Source organism: Macaca nemestrina, chromosome 17, assembly GCF_043159975.1.
Source record: "Macaca nemestrina isolate mMacNem1 chromosome 17, mMacNem.hap1, whole genome shotgun sequence".
Taxonomy (NCBI): domain Eukaryota; kingdom Metazoa; phylum Chordata; class Mammalia; order Primates; family Cercopithecidae; genus Macaca; species Macaca nemestrina.
The window spans coordinates 9895516-9916838 of NC_092141.1; the positions used below are offsets into that span (position 1 = coordinate 9895516).

A 21323-nucleotide genomic window follows, 5' to 3' on the forward strand; every position below is an offset into this window, starting at 1 on the left:
TCTTTCTTTTGTTTTTTTTTTTTTTTGAGGTGGAGTGTCGCTCTGTCACCCAGGCTAGAGTCCAGTGGTGCCATCTCTGCTCACTGCAACCCCCGCCTCCCAGGTTCAAGCGATTCTCCTGCCTCAGCCTCCCGAGTAGCTGGGATTACAGGCGCCTGCCACCACACTCAGCCAATTTTTTTGTACTTTTAGTAGAGACGGGGTTTCACCATGCTGGCCAGGCTAGTCTCGAACTCTGGACCTCAGGTGATCCAGCCGCCTCAGCCTCCCAAAGTGCTAGGATTACAGGTGTGAGCCACCGTGCCTGGCCTTGATCCATCATCAACAATGTCGTTCACAGTTCCTGTCAGTCCTTTAAGGGTGTTGCCCCTTCATGTTTTCCAGGTTCTTGAGTGTCACCTTGGTCTTCCCCTCTAAGAGCCAGCGGTTCCTGCGGGTTGGCCTGGCCGTGCCAATCCTCAGCACAGTGGCAGTCCTGAGGAGGATGGTTGCAGAGGAAGGAGGCGTTCCTGCAGATGAGGTGTGATAGAATTGCACTGGGGCGTGGGAACCCGGGAGGCGGAGCTTGCAGTGAGCTGAGATCCGGCCACAGCACTCCAGCCTGGGCGACAGAGCGAGACTCCGTCTCAAAAAAAAAAAAAAAAAAAAAAAGAATTGCACTGGGGCCTGGTCATTGGATGACAGAATGCTAAGTGAGCCAGCTGTCTAGGCTGTTTAGGCCAATTTGTGGTTCCCAGGTGACTCCAGCATGACTCATGAGTTTCTGTTTGATTAGTAGTGCCTGGCGTCTGGGATGACTGGGCCTTGACTTCTCCCTGAATTGACACAGAATGACCCGAAAAGAACACCTTTGCCTTCCAAGAAGGCGATGACGATTATGATCATAATAATTCCAACAATAGCTACCCCTAGGTAGTGCTTACTAAGTGTGAGGCACTGTTCTGTGACCTTTCTATTCATGCCTGGTTTAATCACAGGTGTCCTGTGCAGTAGACATTACAATTATCCTCCTCTTACTAATGGGGAATAAAGAAGCCCTGAGAGGTTAAGTGACTTGCCCAACGTCACTAGCTAGTAAGTGGCTGAGCCAGGATTTGGATTTCGATGGTTTGACTTCATAGCCCAAGTCACCACTGTGTATTTTCAGTCTTGGGAATATAAACCAGGACACTAAAGGAACGGTGAATGAAACAGGAGGACCTGCTGAGAGAACTGAGGATGTGTGACGTGAGAGAGAACATCTGGGGGAAGCTGGGATGGCTGTGTTCTACTTGTTTTCTTTTCAAATGAGTCCTGCTAAAGGGATTGGATTCACCATGCCTGGAGGGGCCCTCATGAGGAACAGGGAGGAGGCCATGGTGGCGCTAAGCCATGTGGCAGGATGGGACAGCCCTCAGGGTGATTCAGTAGCTCCCTAGGTTTCTGAGCCTGGACGCAGTACGCGATTGGCTCTGTGTCCTTAACTGTGAAATGGAAAATTGACACTTCCCTGACTATCTCATGGGATTTTTTTTCAAATCAAAAACTATTTTTAACCTTGTTGGGAAGACATGCCACGCATACAATAACGTCTACCTACCTGAAGATTGTGGTTTGCTGGCTTTCTCTACATTCATAGCTATATTCCTATAACCTCCACGCTTCCTCAGCCTCCCCATCACCCCAGTGGGCTCCTTTCTGATCCTGCCCAATCAATCCCTCTGACCTCTATCGCCCCTCCTAGAATATTTATGACTCTCCCAGGTAGCGGCGGAAATGTGTGTATCTTGCTTTGTAAACTCTAAAGGGCACTATGGGGAGTTATTGAAAGAGACGGAGAGAGACGGGGACAGTGGGTGAGAGTCCTGGGGAGAAAGTGGCTGTAAGAAAAGATCAAAAGGGAGAAGTCTATGAGGGGGAGCGTTTGAATAATTAAGAGCATGAAAAATCCGGCAGGAATTTGAGAGGTGTGATGTGTTGGTTCAGGGAGATGAGAATCATTTGGGGATGCCAGTGCGGGATGAGCATTTTCCACTGAAACTTAAAGTCATCTGTTTTGATGTTTTGTTTTCTTTAGCTGGCAAGTGTATTGCATATATATTATCTAAAATCATAGATATATGTATTTGGATTTATTTTTCTATCATTATTATTATTATTATTGACGGAGTCTCACTCTGTCCCCAGGCTGGAGTGCAGTGCAGTGGCACGATCTCAGCTCACTGCAACCTCCACCTCCAGGGTTCAAGTGATTCTCCTGCCTCAACCTCCTGAGTAGCTGGAACTACAGGCGCCTGCCACCACGCCCGGCTAATTTTTTGTGTTTTTAGTAGAGACGGGGTTTCACCGTGTTGGCCAGGATGGTCTCGATCTCTTGACCTCGTGATCTGGCCACCTCAACCTCCAGTGTTTTGGGATTACAGGGGTGAGCCACCGCGCCTGGCCTGTATTTGGATTTATTTATGTCATCTTATGCTATTTACCCTGTTTTTCTATTTTATATTGCCCCCTAACCCCCCAATTTTTAGATTGAGCAGTCTTCTTCTTTTAGAAGATGATTCTTTTAGATTGAGCAATTTTTCTTTATTTCGTCTCTTCTGGGACGAAGTACATCTACATTATATTTCCATTCTTTCAGTGGTTATTAAAATGTCAACTTGCATAATTACTAGTCTAATGTTAATCTTCCCATGTAACACAAGGATCTTGGCATGGCATTAAATCCCCTTATACCTTTTTGATTTAGATATTATTGTCCAGTATTTTAATCCGTTCTCTACCTCCAACTGTAATAGTAGTAATAGTTATTATTTTAGCTTTATATAGTCGATAATATTTACTATTTTCTTTGGTTCATCATTTCTCCTACAACTCAAGTTTTCTCTTTGATTCAGGTTTGTAAATCCTGAAATCTATGTATTTATTTATGAATGAATGAATAAATGAATGAATGAATGACAGGATTTTCCTCTGTTGCCCTGGCTGGAGTGCAGGGGTGTGATCATAACTTACTGCAGCCTTGAACTGCTGGGCTCAAGGGATCCTCCCACCTCAGCCTCCTGAGTAGCTGGGACTACAGGCTCATGCCACCATGCCTGACTAATTTAAAAAATAAAAATTGTGTAGAGATGGGGTCCTGCTATGTTGCCCAGGCTGGTCTTGAACTCCTGGGCTCAAGTGACCCTCCCTCCTCAGCCTCCCAAAGTGTTGGGATTATAGGCGTGAGCCACTGTGCTCAGCCCTGAAATGCATCTTTTGAAAGAGAACTTCCCAGGCAGTGTACCTTGAATAGGTTATGTGTGCTAAGATATTGATTTCTTCAGCCTTCGGGGTAGCAGAGTTGGGTCTAGGGCAGTCAGGGCCACCACAGTAGTCACCCCTCTACTCTGCTACCAAACCATCTCCTATTTACTTCAAAGTTTGGTAAAAATATTTTTTTATGTATGCAATCATGTGAAAAAGGTTAGTAAACCTATTCAGAAATTTTTTCACTCCGTAGTAAACACTCACTTTTTGTTCACATGAGGAGGGCTTTATTTTGTTGTCATTTTTCTATGCTTGTTTAGCTGGGTGTAAAACTTAGATTTTTTTTTTTCTTCAGTTTCTTTTTTTTGTCGCACTTGAGATGTCTGTGGACAATCTAATTGTTATATCTACTATGCCTTACTACTAAAAATAAGTAGCCAATTAGAAGGAAGGAAAGGGTGAAAATGGGTGTTGACTATCAGTCACTTTTAGATTTCTTACCTGTTGATTTCTCTTTCAGAAATCAAGAGGGAAAATGATCTTTCTCATTTCAGGTGATCTTAGTTGAACTGTATCCCAGTGGATTCCAGCGGTCTTTCTTTGATGAAGAGGACCTGAATACTATCGCAGAGGGAGATAATGTGTATGCCTTTCAAGTTCCTCCCTCACCCAGCCAGGGGACTCTCTCAGGTATAACAGGTGCTTTACACAATTTTATTTGGCTATGATGAGTTACAGGTTTCAGAGGATACTCTTTAGGTGCAAAGGCGTAAAACATCCAGTTTGAGCACTTGGAACAGTCAGACTTATTATCCCTGGCATTTGTTGTGTGCAGATGGTTGATATTAAAAATTATTTAGCTTATACAGGGATTCTCAAAACCTTAGTGAATATCAGAATCACCTGGAGGACGTGCGAAAGCAGATTTCTGGACCCTACCCACAGACTATATGATTTGGGTGGCCTGGGGTGGGGCCTAAGAGTTTGCACATCTAAGCGAGTTCCCAGGTGATGCTGATGCTGCTGGTCCAGGAACCACACTTTGAGAACCACCATTTGGTATAAATGCTGGAGTCATCTTTGCCGTCAGGATTCCTATGGGTCAAGGTTTGTGTGTGAAGTAAAATGTCTACAAATTTGAGCAGTGCATGGTTAAAGAGTTTATTAAATGACTTTTTAACAAAATAGTTCCACTTCTTAATGCTTGTTTTTCCTATACCATAGACTGGCTAACATGGTCAGTTTCTAACAGTCCTTTTTATTTGTAGGTCAGGATACATGTTGGCCAAGTTGCTAGTGAAGAAGACCCATATATAAATATATATATATTTGAGACATATATATATATATTTGAGATGGTTTCTCACTCTGTCACCCAGGCTGGAGTGCAGTGGCACGATCTCAGCTCATTGTAACCTCTGCCTCCCGGGTTCAAGTGATTCTCCTGCCTCAGCCTCCCAAGTAGCTGGGACTATAGGTGCCTGCTACCATGCTCGGCTAATTTTTGTATTTTTAGTAGAGACGGAGTTTCACCGTGTTGGCCAGGCTGGTCTCAAACTCCTGACCTCAGGTGATCCACCTGCCTCGGCCTCTGAAAGTGCTGGGATTACAGGCATGAGCCACCACGCCCAGCCTGAAGGCCCAGATTTAAAGGACCCTATGTCAGTGTTACATTATACCCCAGATGTTTCCTATGCCCTGGCCCCATGTTTTAGCCGGCCTAGGTAGCAGCCTATAGGAACTGGATGTTTGCAGTTCTCTGAGTTGACAGGGAGATGCTGGGCATTGGAATCTAGGACAAGACATTAACTGACACTGACTATGTTACAACCCAGTGAAACAAGTTCTCCTTTCAAATTCAATCATGACGGACACATCTTTTCCTTTAAAGTCAACAGTTCAGAACTGAGATGCAAATGGACGATAGTCCAATTCCTCTACTTCCTCATTGGTAGAGATTCTCATCCATCTCTGTATACTTCTTTTGTTGGCTTTCTAAGAGAGTGGATACCCTGGGGTTCTGTAATGAAGTCATAAAAGCAACCAAAATTATTTTGGAGTATTTTTCAGGTGCCTTGAAAAATATTAGTTAAATTCTTGTTCCTGTTTTAAAACTATAGGGTGATGACCGGGCACAGTGGCTCATGCCTGAAATCCCAATACTTTGGGAGGCCAAGGCAGGAGGATCACTGGAGGTCAGGAGTTGAAGACCAGCCTGGCCAACATGGTGAAACCCCATCTCTACCAAAAATACAAAAAAATTAGCTGGGTGTGGTGGCGCACATCCACAATCCCAGCTATGGAGAGGCTGAGACAGGAGAATCACTGGAACCTGGAAGGCAGAGTTTGCAGTGAGCCGAGATTGCGCCACTGCACTCCAGCCTGGTGGGCAGAGCGAGACTCTGTCTCAAAGAAACACACAAAAAACTATTGGGTGAACACAATTGCAAATTCACTACCATATTCTTGATGTTCGTATGCCAGGTGTCAGATGGCACAAATGCCATGAACCTTGTTATCTCCTCCCCTAAAACCCTCTAGTGGCCCCCCGTTGGTGGTTAATAGATGCTCAAAGAGAAAGAGGGACTAGAGAAGCTAAGGCTCTGACCCAGGAAAGCAGCTCCTTTAGGAACATGAACGAATGTCATTCTCTCTCCTCCAGCTCATCCACTGGCTCTGTCGGTCTCCCCACGCCTGGCAGCCCGTGAGGGCCAGCGATTCTCCCTCTCTCTCCACAGTGAGAGCAAGGTGCTAATCCTCTTCTGTAACTTGGTGGGGTCAGGGCAGCAGGCTAGCAGGTATGTTTCACTTTATTCTTTTTTCATGTGGTGTCTGGGATTTGTAGACCTGTGCTTGGGAGCCTGTCTAGAGTAAAATTAAATATTTATTCCCAAGGTTAATCAAGTAGGAGCCGGAAGTAGGGTCCTTTCTGACTAAGAGGATTAGAAATATCTGCCTTAAGCGTTTGGCTAACATTGTCATTCCTAACCATCAAACATCAGAGGCCTTCCTATTAATCAGAGGAACAGTTTTTACTGCCCTCACCACTATTATTCTATATTGTAATACCTAGGCGGTGCAGTGCTAAAAGAAACTGGCTATAAGAAAAGAGGTGATACTTTGGTTGTCTGTCCAGAAAACCAAGAACTGGAAACTGATTGGCAGTAAGGAAAGGGTTCAGGAAATTGATGGGTTATATAACAAATATACAAAAACAGATAGCTTTCTTATATAGCCCCAATAAAGTGTTTAAAAGACAGAATTACGTTAAGTTATAGTTAGATGGATGAAATGTTTCTAAAATGTATCTTGAATAAGAAACTGGTAAAAACAAAATGATAGATTATTCTAATAATTAAAATATTATTAATTAGCTCAGCTTGTAAAAATCAATTAGCCCAGCCTTACTTATTAATTCATCAACTCTCTAGTAATATGAAATATATCATTTTTATCATACAATAAATACTTATAGACAGGTGGCCTATTCTGTTTGACTGATTTAATTGTATATTCTTCTGCCTGTATTACAATATTTTAATAATTTCAGAATTATGGTCTATTTCATATTACTAGAGAGTGAATGAATTATTCAAAGGTAAGGCTGGGCTAATTGGGCTAATTGATTTCTTTGTTTCTTTTTATTTTAAATAGTCAACTTTTAACTCCTGCTATGGATTCACACGTATAAATTTCAGGTTGACTAGAGAGGTAACTCTAGAAAAGGAAGTCATAATATAACTTAAAGACAGCCGAGGTGGGTGGATCATGAGGTCAGGAGTTCGAGACCAGCCTGGCTAACACAGTGAAACTCTGTCTCTACTAAAAATACAAAAAATTAGCCAGGGGTGGTGGCGTGCACCTGTAGTTCCAGCTACTTGGGAGGCTGTGGCAGGAGAGTCGCTTGAACCGAGGAGGCAGACGTTGCAATCGGCTGAGATTGCACCACTGCACTCCAGCCTGGGCAACAGAGCAATACTCTGTCTCAAAAAAAAAAAAAAAAAAAAAAAAAAAAAAAAAAAAAAAAATTAATAAATTAAAAAAACAAAGACAACATGGGAGAATATTTATGTCCTTGGGTGGGGGCTAGTTTAACATGAAAGTCAGGAGGCTGTAAAGGAAAAGGCTGATGTTTCAAATATATTTAAAAATTTAAACTAAAAGCAAATTTGAAAGGCAAAGGGCAAATGAGGAAAGATATTTATGTCATGTGAGAGGCGAAGGATTTATGTCCATCCTATAAATCCCAGCTCTCGAAAATTAAGGAGATAAATACCCTTGGTGAAATGAACCACAGAGATTGACATTAGTTCACAGAAGAAATACAAGCATAGGTTAAAATATTCAGCATCAGCCTGGCACAGTGGCTCACGCCTGTAATCCCAGCACTTTGGAAAGCCGAGGCTGAGGTTGGGAGTTGGAGACCAGCCTGACAAGTGGAGAAACCCTGTCTCTACTAAAAATATAAAATTAGCCAGGTGTGGTGGTGCACTCCTGTAATCCCAGCTACTCGGGAGGCTGAGACAGGAGAATGGCTTAAAACCAGGAGGCAGAGGTTGTGGTGAGCTGAGATTGCGCCACTGCACTCCAGCCTGGGCGACAAGAGCGAAACTCCGTCTCCAAAAAAAAAAAAAAAAAAAGAAACAAAATTCAGCATCATTTATAGTAGAAGAAATTCTGGTTGCAATAGCAAGATACTATTCTTAACCTTTTAGATTGTTAAATAATTTTTAGAAATTGATAATGCTCATTCTGGGCCGGGGTCCGGGAAATCAGGTAAATTGGTATGGCTTTTTCGGAGGACAATTTGGGAAGAAAGAGCTTTAGTCTTGCCTTTCTACTTCTGGAACTTTACCCTAAGGGAATAATTGTGCACTCAAAGGTTATGTTCAAGGTTATATCTAGTTCCTGCGATAAGCAAGCATTGTTTAAATAAAAACTTGGAACGCCGCACAGTACAGGATGGATTAAGTAAACTGATCTGTCCACACAACAATGGACGCACAGTGCCCTTGCCTGTCCAGACAGATCACCTCATACTTGTGCTCTGCTTTAGCCAATTTTATTTAACAGTTTCACATTCTTACCTCACTGGGTCTTCACACAGGCTGCAGCGAGGCCAGGAAGCAGTGAGTGGCTAGTGATTCGTCCAGGAGTACCCACAGCAGAGTTAGGGCCTGCAGGTGCAGCCTCACCCAGCATCCTGTACACCGTGAGCTCACTGCTGTGCGCTTACTATGTTGGGACATGGATACCATCCCCAGTGATGAGAATGTTCCTGATACCCCAAACCAACGGTTGTGTCATCTGGATTTATGTCTCTGCCTTGCCTTCCCCTGGCTCCAAGGTTCTCTTACTGTACTCCCTGCTGTGGGGAAGCGACTTTGCCAGCTAGCTGGTCATTTGGAGTAATCTGTTTACATAGCAGTATCTATCTGGCTTTGTATCACTGGGCCTCTGTTTACATTGCAATGTCTCCATTTGTTACAAGATTCTCTGATTGGCAATTTTGGATTGTGTTTAGCTTTAAAAACCATTTACATTATTTTTAATTGACACATAATTATACATATTTATGGGGTACAGAGTGATATTTTGATACATGTATATAGTGTGTAATGATCAAATCAGGATAATTGGCATAGCCATCACCTCAAACATTTATCATTTCATGTTGGGAAGATTGAAAATCCTATCCTCTAGCTGTTGAAAACACACAATAAATTATTGTGAACAATAGTCACTCTGTACTGCTATAGAACACTAGAGCTTATTTCTCCTATCTAGCTATAATTTTTATTCATTACCTAACCTTTTCCTAGCTCCCACCAGCCCCTCCCAGCCTCTAGTAGAACTACTATTCTACTCTACTTCTATGACATTAACTTTTTTAGATTCCACACGCGTGAGTACAAGCAGTATTTATCTTTCTGTGCCTGACTTATTTCACTTAACATAATGTCCTCCAGCCTCATCCATCTTGCCGCAAACAACAGGATTTCATTCCTTTTTCATGGGTGCATAGTATTCCATTATGTATATAGATTACGTTTCCTTTTTCATTTCTTTTCCATTCATCCACTGATGTATACTTAGGTTGATTTAGAATCTTGGCTATTGTGAATAGCCCTGCAATAAACACAGGAGTGCACAATCTTTCCTTTGGATAAATACCCAGTAGTGGGATGGCTGGGTCGTATGGTGGTTCTATGTTTAGTTTTTTGAAGAACATCCATGCTATTCTCCACAGCGTCTCTTTTCCCACCAAGAGTGTACAAGAGTTCCCTTTTCTCCATAACCTCACCAGCATTTGTTATTTCTTGTCTTTTTGATGATAGCCATCCTAACTGGGGTAAGATGATATCTCATTGGGGTTTTGACTTGCATTTCCCTGATAATTAGTCATGTTGAGCATTTTTTCATATGCCTATTGGCTACGTGTGTCTTTTTGAGAAATGTCTATTCAGATCCTTTGCCCATTTTCAAATGGGGTTCTTTGTTTTTTCGCTGTTGAGTTTTTGTGCTTGGCTCTTAACTCGTCACTTATCCTATTGAGAGGAAGCCAGGGGTAGAACAACCACTCTTGACTGGTGGATGTTGCTGGTTTTTCCTTTGCTGGGATAACCTGATTTCCTTGGATTTTCAGGTTTGGGCCGCCCTTCCTGATAAGGGAAGATAGAGCTGTTTCCTGGGCCCAGCTCCAGCAGTCTATCCTCAGCAAGGTCTGCCATCTTATGAAGAGTGAGGCCCCTGTACAGGTCAGTGGTGTGTGTGTGTGTGTGTGCATGCGTGCGTGCATGTGTGAGTGTGGGTGTGTGTATTGGGAGGGTTGGAATTTAGGGTAGCTCAGGAGAGGAGAATTTGCTGTTAAGGAGTGCTCATACTGTTTTATAAAATGACTTAGATTTGTGTGCAAGTAGAAGTAACCATCTTATAGTCTGTAGTGTTTTACTTTTGTGCCATTATAAAATACCTTTCACGGACAGAGCTTTTTCTTATTAAATCTTTCAAAACACCATTGGGAAAATGGCATTTACATTACAAAAGTTTTTTTTTTCACATTTTCCATCACTCGCTAAGCATTTACATTATTATTCCCAATTTTGTATGTTTATGGCTTACCATAGTTTTTCCTAGAAGATAGCATATTGTAATAAATTGCAACTGTATGTTTAAATCAACAATTTCAAGGGACTTGAGATAGAATTTCTGTGGAAAATTAAAATGATTATGTCCAAATATGAAAATCTAGATGTTAAAATAATTTTGTCCAGATTTTTTAAAAGCTAAGATAACTCAAAGGAAAACAATATTTGCCTTGTTTATTTATTCTCAGATTGATAGTTTCCAAACAAAAACAGTATGTTTAAGAACTGTTGATTTTTTTTTTTAGCTCCTATAATATCAGAAACTTTTCTGATGGTTGCTTGAAGATGTTGAAATTTTTAGGGACAGGTCAGTTGCGTCAGATTCCTGTTTTCCCCTAACTATTCCCATAGTAAAAGCTTTTTATTTGGAGCACACACAGATCTTATCTCAGAGATAATTCCTCCTAATTCATGCTCCTTCCTGCTCAGCAAAAACCATATGTTTGATTTAGGATTTATACCAAATAACACTTTGTTAAAAACCTTCACTACATTTGTCCCAACTTTTATCTCTGAAGCATTTTGTTCAATGTATTGTAGAGCAGATCCACCAAAGGGCCCAAATTAGAAACTCCTCTGCAAGTAGGTCAGTCTATCCAGTGAGAGTTTTGCCTTCTCCCAAACCTTAAGCTACTGATTATTGCAATACATGAAACCATTTTCATGTGAGCATTTAACTCAGCTGTCCTTACTCTTACCTGCTCACACACCTGTACTTTTTTTTTTTTTTTTTTGGAGATGGAGTCTCACTCCGTCACCAGGCTGGAGTGCAGAGGCGTGATCTCGGCTCACGGCAACCTCCGCCTCCCAGGTTCAAGCGATTATCCTGCCTCAGCCTCCCGAGTAGCTAGGACTACAGGCGAGCGCCACCACGCCCAGCTAATTTTTGTATATTTAGTAGAGATGGTATTTCACCATGTTGGCCAGGATGGTCTCAATCTCTTGACCTCGTGATCCTCCCTCCTCAGCCTCCCAAAGTGCTGGGATTACAGGTGTGAGCCACCGTGCCCGGCCCCACCTGTACTTTTGCCTCCATACCTTTGCAGTCATTTCAGCTTTATTTTATTTTTGAGACAGGGTCTCACTCTGACACCCAGGCTGGAGTGCAGTGGTGTGGTAATGGCTCACTGCATCTTTGACCTCCCAGGCTCAAGTGGTCCTCCCACCTCTGCATCCTGAGTAGCTGGCACTACAGGCGTGTGGCACCGCACCCAGCTAATTTTTTTTTTTGTTAGAGACATTTCACCATTTTGCCCAGGGTGGTCTTGAACTCCTGGACTCAGTTGATCCATCCGCCTAAGCCTCCCAAAGTGTTGGGATTACAAGTGTGAGCCACTGTGCCCGGCCCAATTTCAATTTCAGAAATGGATCAAGTAATCAAGGAGGCCAGCAAAATCCTAATACAGACAACCTTTGACTTAGCCGCAGATGCTTTTCCACAGCTTCACAGGTAAATGTATGGTCAGACATGATTTTCTGTAGGAGTAATGTGTTCTAGATGGTTGTGAGGCTTCCAACCTAGCTCATCCGTTTAACCCATAATTCTTTTAATACTGTATTAAATACTGGTTCATATATAGTCATTTGAAGACAATATGTTCAGAAGTCTCCACATTGAACTGAAGAGATTAAACATATGTGTACTGAAGGTTTGGACATGAGCCTCCCTAGCCAAGAATAGAGAACAAGAAAGTTTCTTACAAAAATGACCAATTTACTGGATAGGATTAATTTGCATGTGTTATGAAAAAAATAAGAGCTGTCATTGCCAATTTTTTTTTTTTTTAAAGAGATAGAGTCCCACTCTGTTGGCCAGGCTGGAGTGTGGTGGTGTGATCGTAGCTCACTGCAGCCTTGAACTCCTGGGCTCAAGTGATCCTCCCACCTCATCCTTCCAAGTAGCTGGGACTACAAGCACCTGCCATCATGCCTGGTTAATTATTTTAAATTTTTTACAGAGATGGGGTCTCACTGTATTGCCCAGGTTGGTCTCGAACTCCTGGCCTCAAGAAGTCCTCCCACATTGGCCTCCCAAAGTGCTGGGATTACAGGCATGAGCCACCATGCCTGGCTACCCAAACGTTTTTATGGTATTTTGTAAACGGGGGTGTGTGAGGCCAGCACTATTTGTGTGCAGGCAGAGCAGGCTGCCTCTATGCAGACGTTGGTGCTGTGATGGTGGCTAGCCTTTGCTATCTAAACAGCAAGGCTCCATTAGGGGCGGAGGAAAAAGAGCTTTCTCCCCCAGATTTAAGTTAACATTCTCCTTAGGGAGGACACCTTTCCGTGGCCAACCTTCAATCAAAGCCCCTGAAGTCATCTTACTTCCAGATGTTGATTTCCTCTTTGTTGAAGCCGTAGATGAACTAGAACATGGTTAGAGTTTGGCTAGACGTACGAGCTCCCTGCCCTTCACACTCAAGACCCCCTGCAGCCCAGTTCCAGTTTACCCACCAGCCTTGTGGCCGATACTCCCTGCACACATCAGCTCCCACAGCCAAAGGGGTCGGCTCACAGCTCTCTGGGTCTGTTTCGGGTCATTCTGTCCTGCCATGTGTCGTTCCTCTTTCCTGGAATTGTGACGCTTTTCTCTTGTTTTCCTCTAATTCAACCTGTCTTTCCTCCACGGTTTTTAAGAAAATGCGTCTGCCTTTTACCTTTGTCAGAGTTTGGAAGAAAATTTTATTTTATTTCTGGTTGTCGAGATCATCAGTGACAAATTTAAGCATCTGTTTCTATTATTTGAATGAAGACCCCGTTGATTTTTTAAAAAAATTTTGGTAAAAGATATATACTTTTATTTGTTTTAACCACTCATAAGTGTATATTAATTACATTTACAACGTTGTATCACCATCACTACTATGTATACCCCCAATTTTTTCATCATCAACAAAAACTTTATTAAACATTATACCGATCAAAACAAAAACTTTATACCTATTAAAAAACAAAAACGTTGGCCGGGCGTGGTGGCTCACGCCTGTACTCCCAGCACTTTAGAAGGCCGAGGCAGACGGATCACCTGAGGTCAGGAGTTCGAGATCAGCCTGACCAACACAGTGAAACCCCATCTCTACCAAAAATACAAAAATTAGCCAGGTGTGGTGGTGGGCACCTGTAATCCCAGCTACTCGGGAGGCTGAGGCAGGAGAATCACTTGAACCAGGGAGGTGGAGGTTGTAGTGAGCCGAGATCGTACCACTGTACTCCAGCCTGGGTGACAGAGCAAGACTGTCTCAAAAACAAACAAACAAACAAAACTTTATACCTATTAAACAACAATTCCCCATTTTCTCCTCTCCCTAGCTCCTTGTAACTACCATTCTACTTTCCATCTGTATGAATTTTCCTGTTTTAGGTACCTTATATAACTAGAATAATATAATATTTATCTTTTTACATCTGACTTATTTCACTAAATGTCATGTTTTCAAGGGTCATCCATGTTGTAGCATATCTCAGAATTTCCTTCATTTTTTTTTTTTTCTTTTTTTGAGATGGCGTTTCACTCTTGTTGCCCAGGCTGGAGTGCAATGGCATGATTTCAGCTCACTGCAACCTCCACCTCCCAGATTCAAGTGATTCTCCTGCCTCAGCCTCCCGAGTAGCTGGGATTACAGGCATGCGCCACAACACCCGGCTAATTTTTTTGTATTTTTAGTAGAGACGGGGTTTCTCCATGTTGGTCAGGCTGATCTCGAACTCCCAACCTCAGGTGATCCACCTGCCTCAGCCGCCCAAAGTGCTGGGATTACAGGCGTGAGCCACCGCGCTGGGCTGCCTTCATTTTTAAGGCTAAATAATATTCTGTTGTGTATATATCCCACATTTTGTTTATCTATCCATCGTTGGTGGACACTTGGGTTATTTCTTTCTTTTGACTTGTGAATCATGCTGCTGTGAACATTGGTGTATAAATATCTGTTCAAGCCCCTCCTTGCGACTCTTAGATATACACCTGAGAGAATTGAAGGTTATATGGTAGTTGAACATTTAACCTTTTGAGAAACTGCTGAACTGTTTTCTACAGCAGCGGTACCATCCATTTTACATTCCCAACTATCCATTTTACATTCCCACCAGCAATGCATAAGGGTTCCAGTTTCTCCAAATTCTTGCCAATGCTTGTTATTTTCCATTTAAAAAAAAAAATAGGCCAGGTGCAGTGGCTCACGCCTGTAATCCTAGCCCTTTGGGAGGCTGAGGTGGGTGAGGTCAGGAGATCGAGACCATCCTGGCTAATATGGTGAAACCCTGTCTCTACGAAAAATACAAAAAAAAAAAAAAAAAAAACCTAGCCGGGCGTGGCGTAGTCCCAGCTACTCGGGAGGCTGAGGCAGGAGAATGGCGTGAACCCGGGAGGCGGAGCTTGCAGTGAGCCGAGATTGCGCCACTGCACTCCAGCCTGGGCGACAGAGCGAGACTCCGTCTCAGAAAAAAAAAACCACCACCACCACCAACAACAACAAAAACATTTAGTTGTAGGCTGGGCACGGTGGTTCACGCCTGCAATCCCAGCACTTTGGGAGGCCGAGGTGGGCAGATCACCTGAGGTCAGGTGTTGAGAGCAGCCCGGCCAATATGATGAAACCCCATCTCTACTAAAAATACAAAAATTAGCCAGGCTTGGTGGCGGGCGCCTGCAATTCCAGCTGCTCAGGAGGCCGAGGCAGGAGAATCACTTGACCTCGGGAGGCGGAGGTTGTAGTGAGCCAAGATTGCGCCACTGCACTCCAGCCTGGGCGACAGAGTGAGACTTCAATGTCTCAAAAAAAATTTAATTATAGCCATCCCAGTGGGTGTGAAGTGGTGCCTCAACGTGGTCTTGATTTGCATTTCTCTAATGACTAATGATGTTGCTGATCTTTTCATGGGCTTCATGGCCGTCTGTACCTCTTTGGAGAAGTAGCTACTCAAATGTTTGCCCATTTTTTAAATTGAGTTGTTCATTGCATTGAATTGTTAAGAGGCATCTTCCATTAAATATGTCATTGTAAGCCTCATTTCAATTTCAGAAAAGTTCGAATATGATAAACACATATCTTAGAATAATAACTAAGGTGCTATCTCTTTATGTGGCTTATTTAAAAATGTGTAAATATTAGGCCGGGCGCGGTGGCTCAAGCCTGTAATCCCAGCACTTTGGGAGGCCGAGACGGGCGGATCACGAGGTCAGGAGATCGAGACCATCCTGGCTAACACGGTGAAACCCCGTCTCTACTAAAAATACAAAAAATTAGCCGGGCGAGGTGGCGGGCACCTGTAGTCCCAGCTACTCGGGAGGCTGAGGCAGGAGAATGGCGTGAACCCGGGAGGCGGAGCTTGCAGTGAGCTGAGATCCGGCCACTGCACTCCAGCCTGCGCGGCAGAGCGAGACTCTGTCTCAAAAAAAAAAAAAAAAAAAAAAAAAAAAAAAAGTGTAAATATTTACTTTGCCTGTAAAATATACATGAACTGGCTTTTAGAAAATTGCCTCATTGTGGGGATGATAATCATCTTCATAAAGTAGGTTAAGTTACCTATTAAAAGTTAATTAACATGATTGATTTATGTTCCATTAAATGTACCAGTATCTGCCCCAGTTAAGCATTTGCTATTTAAACACACCGTGTTCATTTTTGGGGGGAAGGTTTAACGTATTAAACACAGTATTAGATCACTGCGTTACAAGGTATAGTGTGAATCTTTAAAAAAAATGAGGTTTTTGTCTCTTAATTTTGAATTCTAATTATTACGGGAATATTCAAAATACACTATGGAAAATAATGATTATATTTTTTAATGTATGCGCCACTTTAGAGTCTAATTTAAATCAATATAGGGGCTACATAATGACTTATGTCTGTTTTTGTCTTGGCAGAACCTGGGGTCTCTGTTCTCCATTCGCGTTGTGGGACTCTCTGTGGCCTGCAGCTATTTGTCTCCGAAGGACAGTCGGCCCCTGTGTCACTGGGCAGTTGACAGGTAAGGGGGAAGGTCCAGGTTCAGTAAGTTAATGAACCCTATCTTATTTTACTAGAGTCCTTTGAGGGTATGTGTCAATGAGATTGCTCGTAGTGTTCGTTATTCTTGATCATTTACCTCTCCAGTACCAGCCGCTATGTTAGATCACTGGGCATATTCTGTGCTTTGAACTCTTGTGTCTAAAGAGGCACTACTATGTCCACTTCAAAGATGTGGAGGACACCAGTGTTCTCAGAGATTAGTTAACTTGATCACACTTAAACAGCTAGTTAATAGGCAAGCCCAAATTTGAACCCAGATTGATCTAACTAAAACCCAAATTCGGCCGGGCATGGTGGTTCACGCCTGTAATCCCAGCGCTTTCAGAGGCTGAGGTGGGTGGATTGCCTGGGGTCAGGATTTGGAGACCAGTCTGGCCCACTTGGTGAAACCCCATCTCTACTAAAAATACAAAAAAATTAGCCAGGTATGGTAGCATGCGCCTATAATCCTAGCTACTCAGGAGGCTGAGGCAGGGGAATTGCCTGAACCAGGGAGTTGGAGGTTGCAGTGAGCTGAGATCGCGCCACTGCACTCCAGCCTGGGTGACAGAGCAAGACTCAATCTCAAAAAACCAAAACCAAAAAAAAACAGAACACCGAATTCGTTCAATCCGGCCGTGCTCCTGAATTCAACAGGAATATCTCCCTAGGATACGTGAAGATTCTACAGCTAATTCATTGGTCCTAAACTGTAAGAGATTGTGGACTGTGCCTGAGGCTTAAAGCCAGTGTGGCTGTGTCTCTGGTTGCTACCTTGATAGCCTTCCGGTGCGTGTGTGGCCTTGCAAAACAATCCCCAGGTCGTTGCAGCATCTATGGACAGTTCCGCTCTATAAATGAATGTCTGGCACTTCTCTTTATTTTTCCATAGACCCCAGGTTCTCAGTAAGGTCCTCTGATTTCCTGACTTGGTCAGCCAAATTCAGCCTGACTGAGATGGGCCTCTCCCCTTCTAAAGAGACCAGGAACCAGGGTAGCGGGTGAGCCAGAAGGTTCTGTGGCCTACACCCCATCCACATCCTCCTTGGCTGATGCATGCTTTTGCTTTACAGAGTTAGGGAGGCAGGAGAAGGATCCTCAAGGGCCTGCTTGGGTCTCCCAGGGAGAGGGAGCCCCAGGAAGAGGAACCCCCTTCCCACACTCAGTCTTGGAGATAAGAACTGTGCCACCCAAAGTGGTTCTGTAGACTGCCAGCCTATGAACTGACTGTCACCAGCCCATGACAAGAACTTGAGAGGAAGCACTTACGAATGTTAAAGCAAAGAGTAATCTATAATATGGTGGATAAAATAATTTCTTTTAAAAATGGAACTTAGGCCGGGCGCGGTGGCTCAAGCCTGTAATCCCAGCACTTTGGGAGGCCGAGATGGGCGGATCACGAGGTCAGGAGATCGAGACCATCCTGGCTAACACGGTGAAACCCCGTCTCTACTAAAAAATACAAAAAACTAGCCGGGCGCGGTGGCGGGCGCCTCTAGTCCCAGCTACTCCGGAGGCTGAGGCAGGAGAATGGCGTGAACCCGGGAGGCGGAGCTTGCAGTGAGCTGAGATCCGGCCACTGCACTCCAGCCTGGGTGGCAGAGCGAGACCATTACTTTTTATATTTATTTATTTATTTGAGCGAGACCATTACTTTTTATATTTATTTATTTATTTGTTTGTTTGTTTGTTTGTTTGTTTGTTTGTTTTCGAGACAGAGTCTTCTTTTGTCTTCCAGGCTCGAGTGCAGTGGCGCAATCTCGGCTCCCTGCAGCCTCCGCCTTCTGGGTTCAAGCAATTTTCCTGCCTTAGCCTCCCAAGTAGCTAGGAGTATAGGCACGTGCCACCACGCCCGGTTAATTTTTTTTATTTTTAGTAGAGACAGGGTTTCACCACGTTGGTCAGGCTGGTCTCGAACTCCTGACCTCAAGTGACCCACCTGCCTCTGCCTCCCAAAGTGGTGGGATTACAGGTGTGAGCCACCGCACCCGGCCCGTTATTTCTTTTTATAAAAGTATTGGTCTGCAGTGGTTTGGAAACAAACCGTCAAACTAGTCTTTTGTCATAGGTAGTTTGAGAAGCACTAGAATTGAGTAGAGTTGTCCAGCAAGCTGACCATCCTAAAGGATGTCCTCTTGAGATCACACCTCTCCTGGCCCATACCTTCCATTCACTGGACATCTCACTACAGTCTGGCCCTTGTTCACCCCATCCCCATCCCTACCCCACCCCACAATCCCAGTCCCAGCCCTGCTGGTACAGCTCTCTCTGGCATCTGATATGACCTTTACCTCTTTCACAGGGCTCTCCATTTAGCCTTTGCCCTGCCTCTTCCATGCCTATCCCAACATCTCTTTGTTCTATAGGAAATTCTTTATTTTCTTTTTGATAAAATACACAAATACAAAAATTCCTTTTTTTTTTTTTTTTTTTTTGAGATGGAGTCTTGCTCTGTCATCCAGCCTGGAGTGCAGTGGCGAAATCTCGGTTCACTGCAACCTCCACTTCCCGGGTTCAAGTGATTCTCCTGCCTCAGCCTCCCGAGTAGCTGGGACTACAGGTGCCCGCCACCACGCCCGGCTAATATTTTGTATTTGTAGTAGAGATGGAGTTTCACCGTGTTAGCCAGCATGGTCTCGATCTCCTGACCTCACGATCCGCCCGCCTCAGCCTCCCAAAGTGCTGGGATTACAGGCGTGAGCCACCGCCCGGCGCCAAAATTACATTATAACCACTTTAAAGTGTGCAGTTCAGTGGAATTGTTACATTCACCTTGTTATACAGCCATTGCCACCATCCAACTCCAGAGCTCTTTCATCTTGCAAAATGGAAACTGTGTACCTATCACACAGCATCCCTCCCCTTTGTCTTCCTTAGTCTCTGGAAAACCACCACTCTACTGTTTGTCCTATGAATTTGACAACTGTAGGTGCCTCAGGTAGCAGGAATCATAGTGTTTATCCTTCTGTGTTTGGCTTATTTCACTAAGCACCGTATTTTCAAGGTTCACCCATGTTGCAGCACACGTTAGAATTTCCTTCCTTTTTAGGGGTGAATAATATTCCATTGTATGTATGCACCACCTAGAAATATATCTCCTATGAGTTTTTTTTTTTTTTTTTTTTTTGTCTGCTTGAAATCTTCCTCTCCCTCTCTGGATGCTCAAACATTATTGGGTCTCAGCATTCCACACCTGGCCCTCTGGTTTCCATTTATGGACGCTTTTTTTTTTTTTTTTTTTTTTTTCAGACAGAGTCTCACTCTGTCGCCTAGGCTGGAGTGCAGTGGCGCGATCTCGGCTCACTGCAAGCTCCGCCTCTCGGGTTCAAGCAATTCTGCCTCAGCCTCCTCAGTAGCTGGGACTACAGGGGCACGCTGCCACGCCCGTCTAAATTTTTGTATTTTAGTAGAGACAGGGTTTCACCGTGTTGCCCAGGCTGGTCCCAAACTCCTGAGCTCAGGCAGTCTGCCCACCTCTGCCTCCCAAAGTGCTGGGATTACATGTGTGAGCCACCGTGCCTGGCCCCATCCCTGGATGGTCTTACTCTTGGTTCTGTCTACCGCCTTTAGGCCAAAGTCTCCCAGATCCATATCTCCTGCCCAGATTTTTCTCTAGATTGCAGACCCGCCTGTCCTACTTACATGCCTCATAGGCACAGGTAACTAAACACTTGTGAGTCTGAACTCTTCTTGCTTAAAGCTTTTCATTTCCCATCTTTGTGTCTAAATGGTGACACCACCATCTACTCAGGGACTCAAGCTAGGAACCTGGCATCATCCCTGATCCCTTCTTTCTGCTTTGTCCTTCCATTCAGTCCATTTTCAGGTCTTATCTGTTCTCTATCCTGGCACTTCCCCAGATCTCTCCACTCCTCTCCACATTGACACCGTTGCCTGAATTTAGGCCCTGATCATGTCCTATCTGGATTGCTCTGGCAGCCTCCTATTTCACTTACCTGAATCCGTCCAGTGTCCTTGGTGTTAGAGACCACTGGGTGGTCTCCCGGTGCCCACGGGCTAAAGTCCACACTTGTGAGGGTGGCCTACAGAGCCCTCCCTCTCCCATGTGGCCTGTCCCTCACTGTGCTGGGATCTTCCAGCACACACCCTGCCTTCTACTGCTGAGTTCTCCACCTGTGTGTCCTTTCCCCTCTGGTTCCCCTGACTGACTTTTGTAAAAAATTCATTAAATTTTTGGGCCAGGCACGGTGGCTCACGCCTGTAATCCCAGCACTTCGGGAGGCCGAGGCGGGTGGATCACTTGAGGCCAGAAGTTCAGACCCAGCCTGACCAACATGGTGAAACCGCATTTCTACCGAAAATACAAAAATTAGCCAGGCGTGGTGGCGCACACCTGTAATCCCAGCTACTTGGGAGGCTGAGGCAGGAGAATCGCTTTAACCCGGGATGTGGAACTTGCAGTGAGCCGAGATTGTTCCACTGCACTCCAGCCTGGGCAACAGAGCAAGACTGTGTCTCAAAAATAAATAATAAAATAAAGATAAAAATTTCTTAAATTTGTATTTATTATTTATTTTTATTTCTATAACTTTCTTGGGTTAATGTTGTCTTCTCACTTATATACTTTTGTTTTTTTTAAAGATTCACATGTGCAGGTTTTTACATGGGTATATTATATAATTCTGGGGTTTGAGTTTCTATTGAACCCATCACTCAAATAGTGAGTGTAGTACTCAGTACTAGTTTTTCCTCTCCCCCTTTTTCCCTCCCCCATTTTGCAGTGCTCAATGTCTATTGTTCCCATGTTTATGTCCATGTGTGCCCATGGTTTAGCTCCCACTTATAATGAGAACATGTGGTATTTGATTTTCTGTTTCTGCATTCATTCACTTAGGATAATGGCCTCCAGCTTCATCCATGTTGCTGCAAAAAACAGGAATTCATTTTTTTTGGCTGTGTAGTGTTCTATGGTGTACCCGTATCACATTTTCTTTATCCAGTC

General features: G+C 43.9%; 1 protein-coding gene across 2 annotated transcripts in view; it reads left to right on the forward strand.

The window, feature by feature from the left end:
• Positions 1-21323, forward strand: part of LOC105473580 (ubiquitin specific peptidase 43) — an 84732-nt gene that overhangs the window by 30747 nt on the left and 32662 nt on the right. For both annotated transcript variants that reach the window (XM_011727410.2, XM_011727411.2), the window contains exons 5-9: positions 385-520; positions 3780-3915; positions 5888-6023; positions 9872-9983; positions 16237-16340. In XM_011727410.2, coding sequence (XP_011725712.2) covers positions 385-520; positions 3780-3915; positions 5888-6023; positions 9872-9983; positions 16237-16340 — 624 coding nt within the window. The remainder of the gene's footprint in view (positions 1-384; positions 521-3779; positions 3916-5887; positions 6024-9871; positions 9984-16236; positions 16341-21323) is intronic.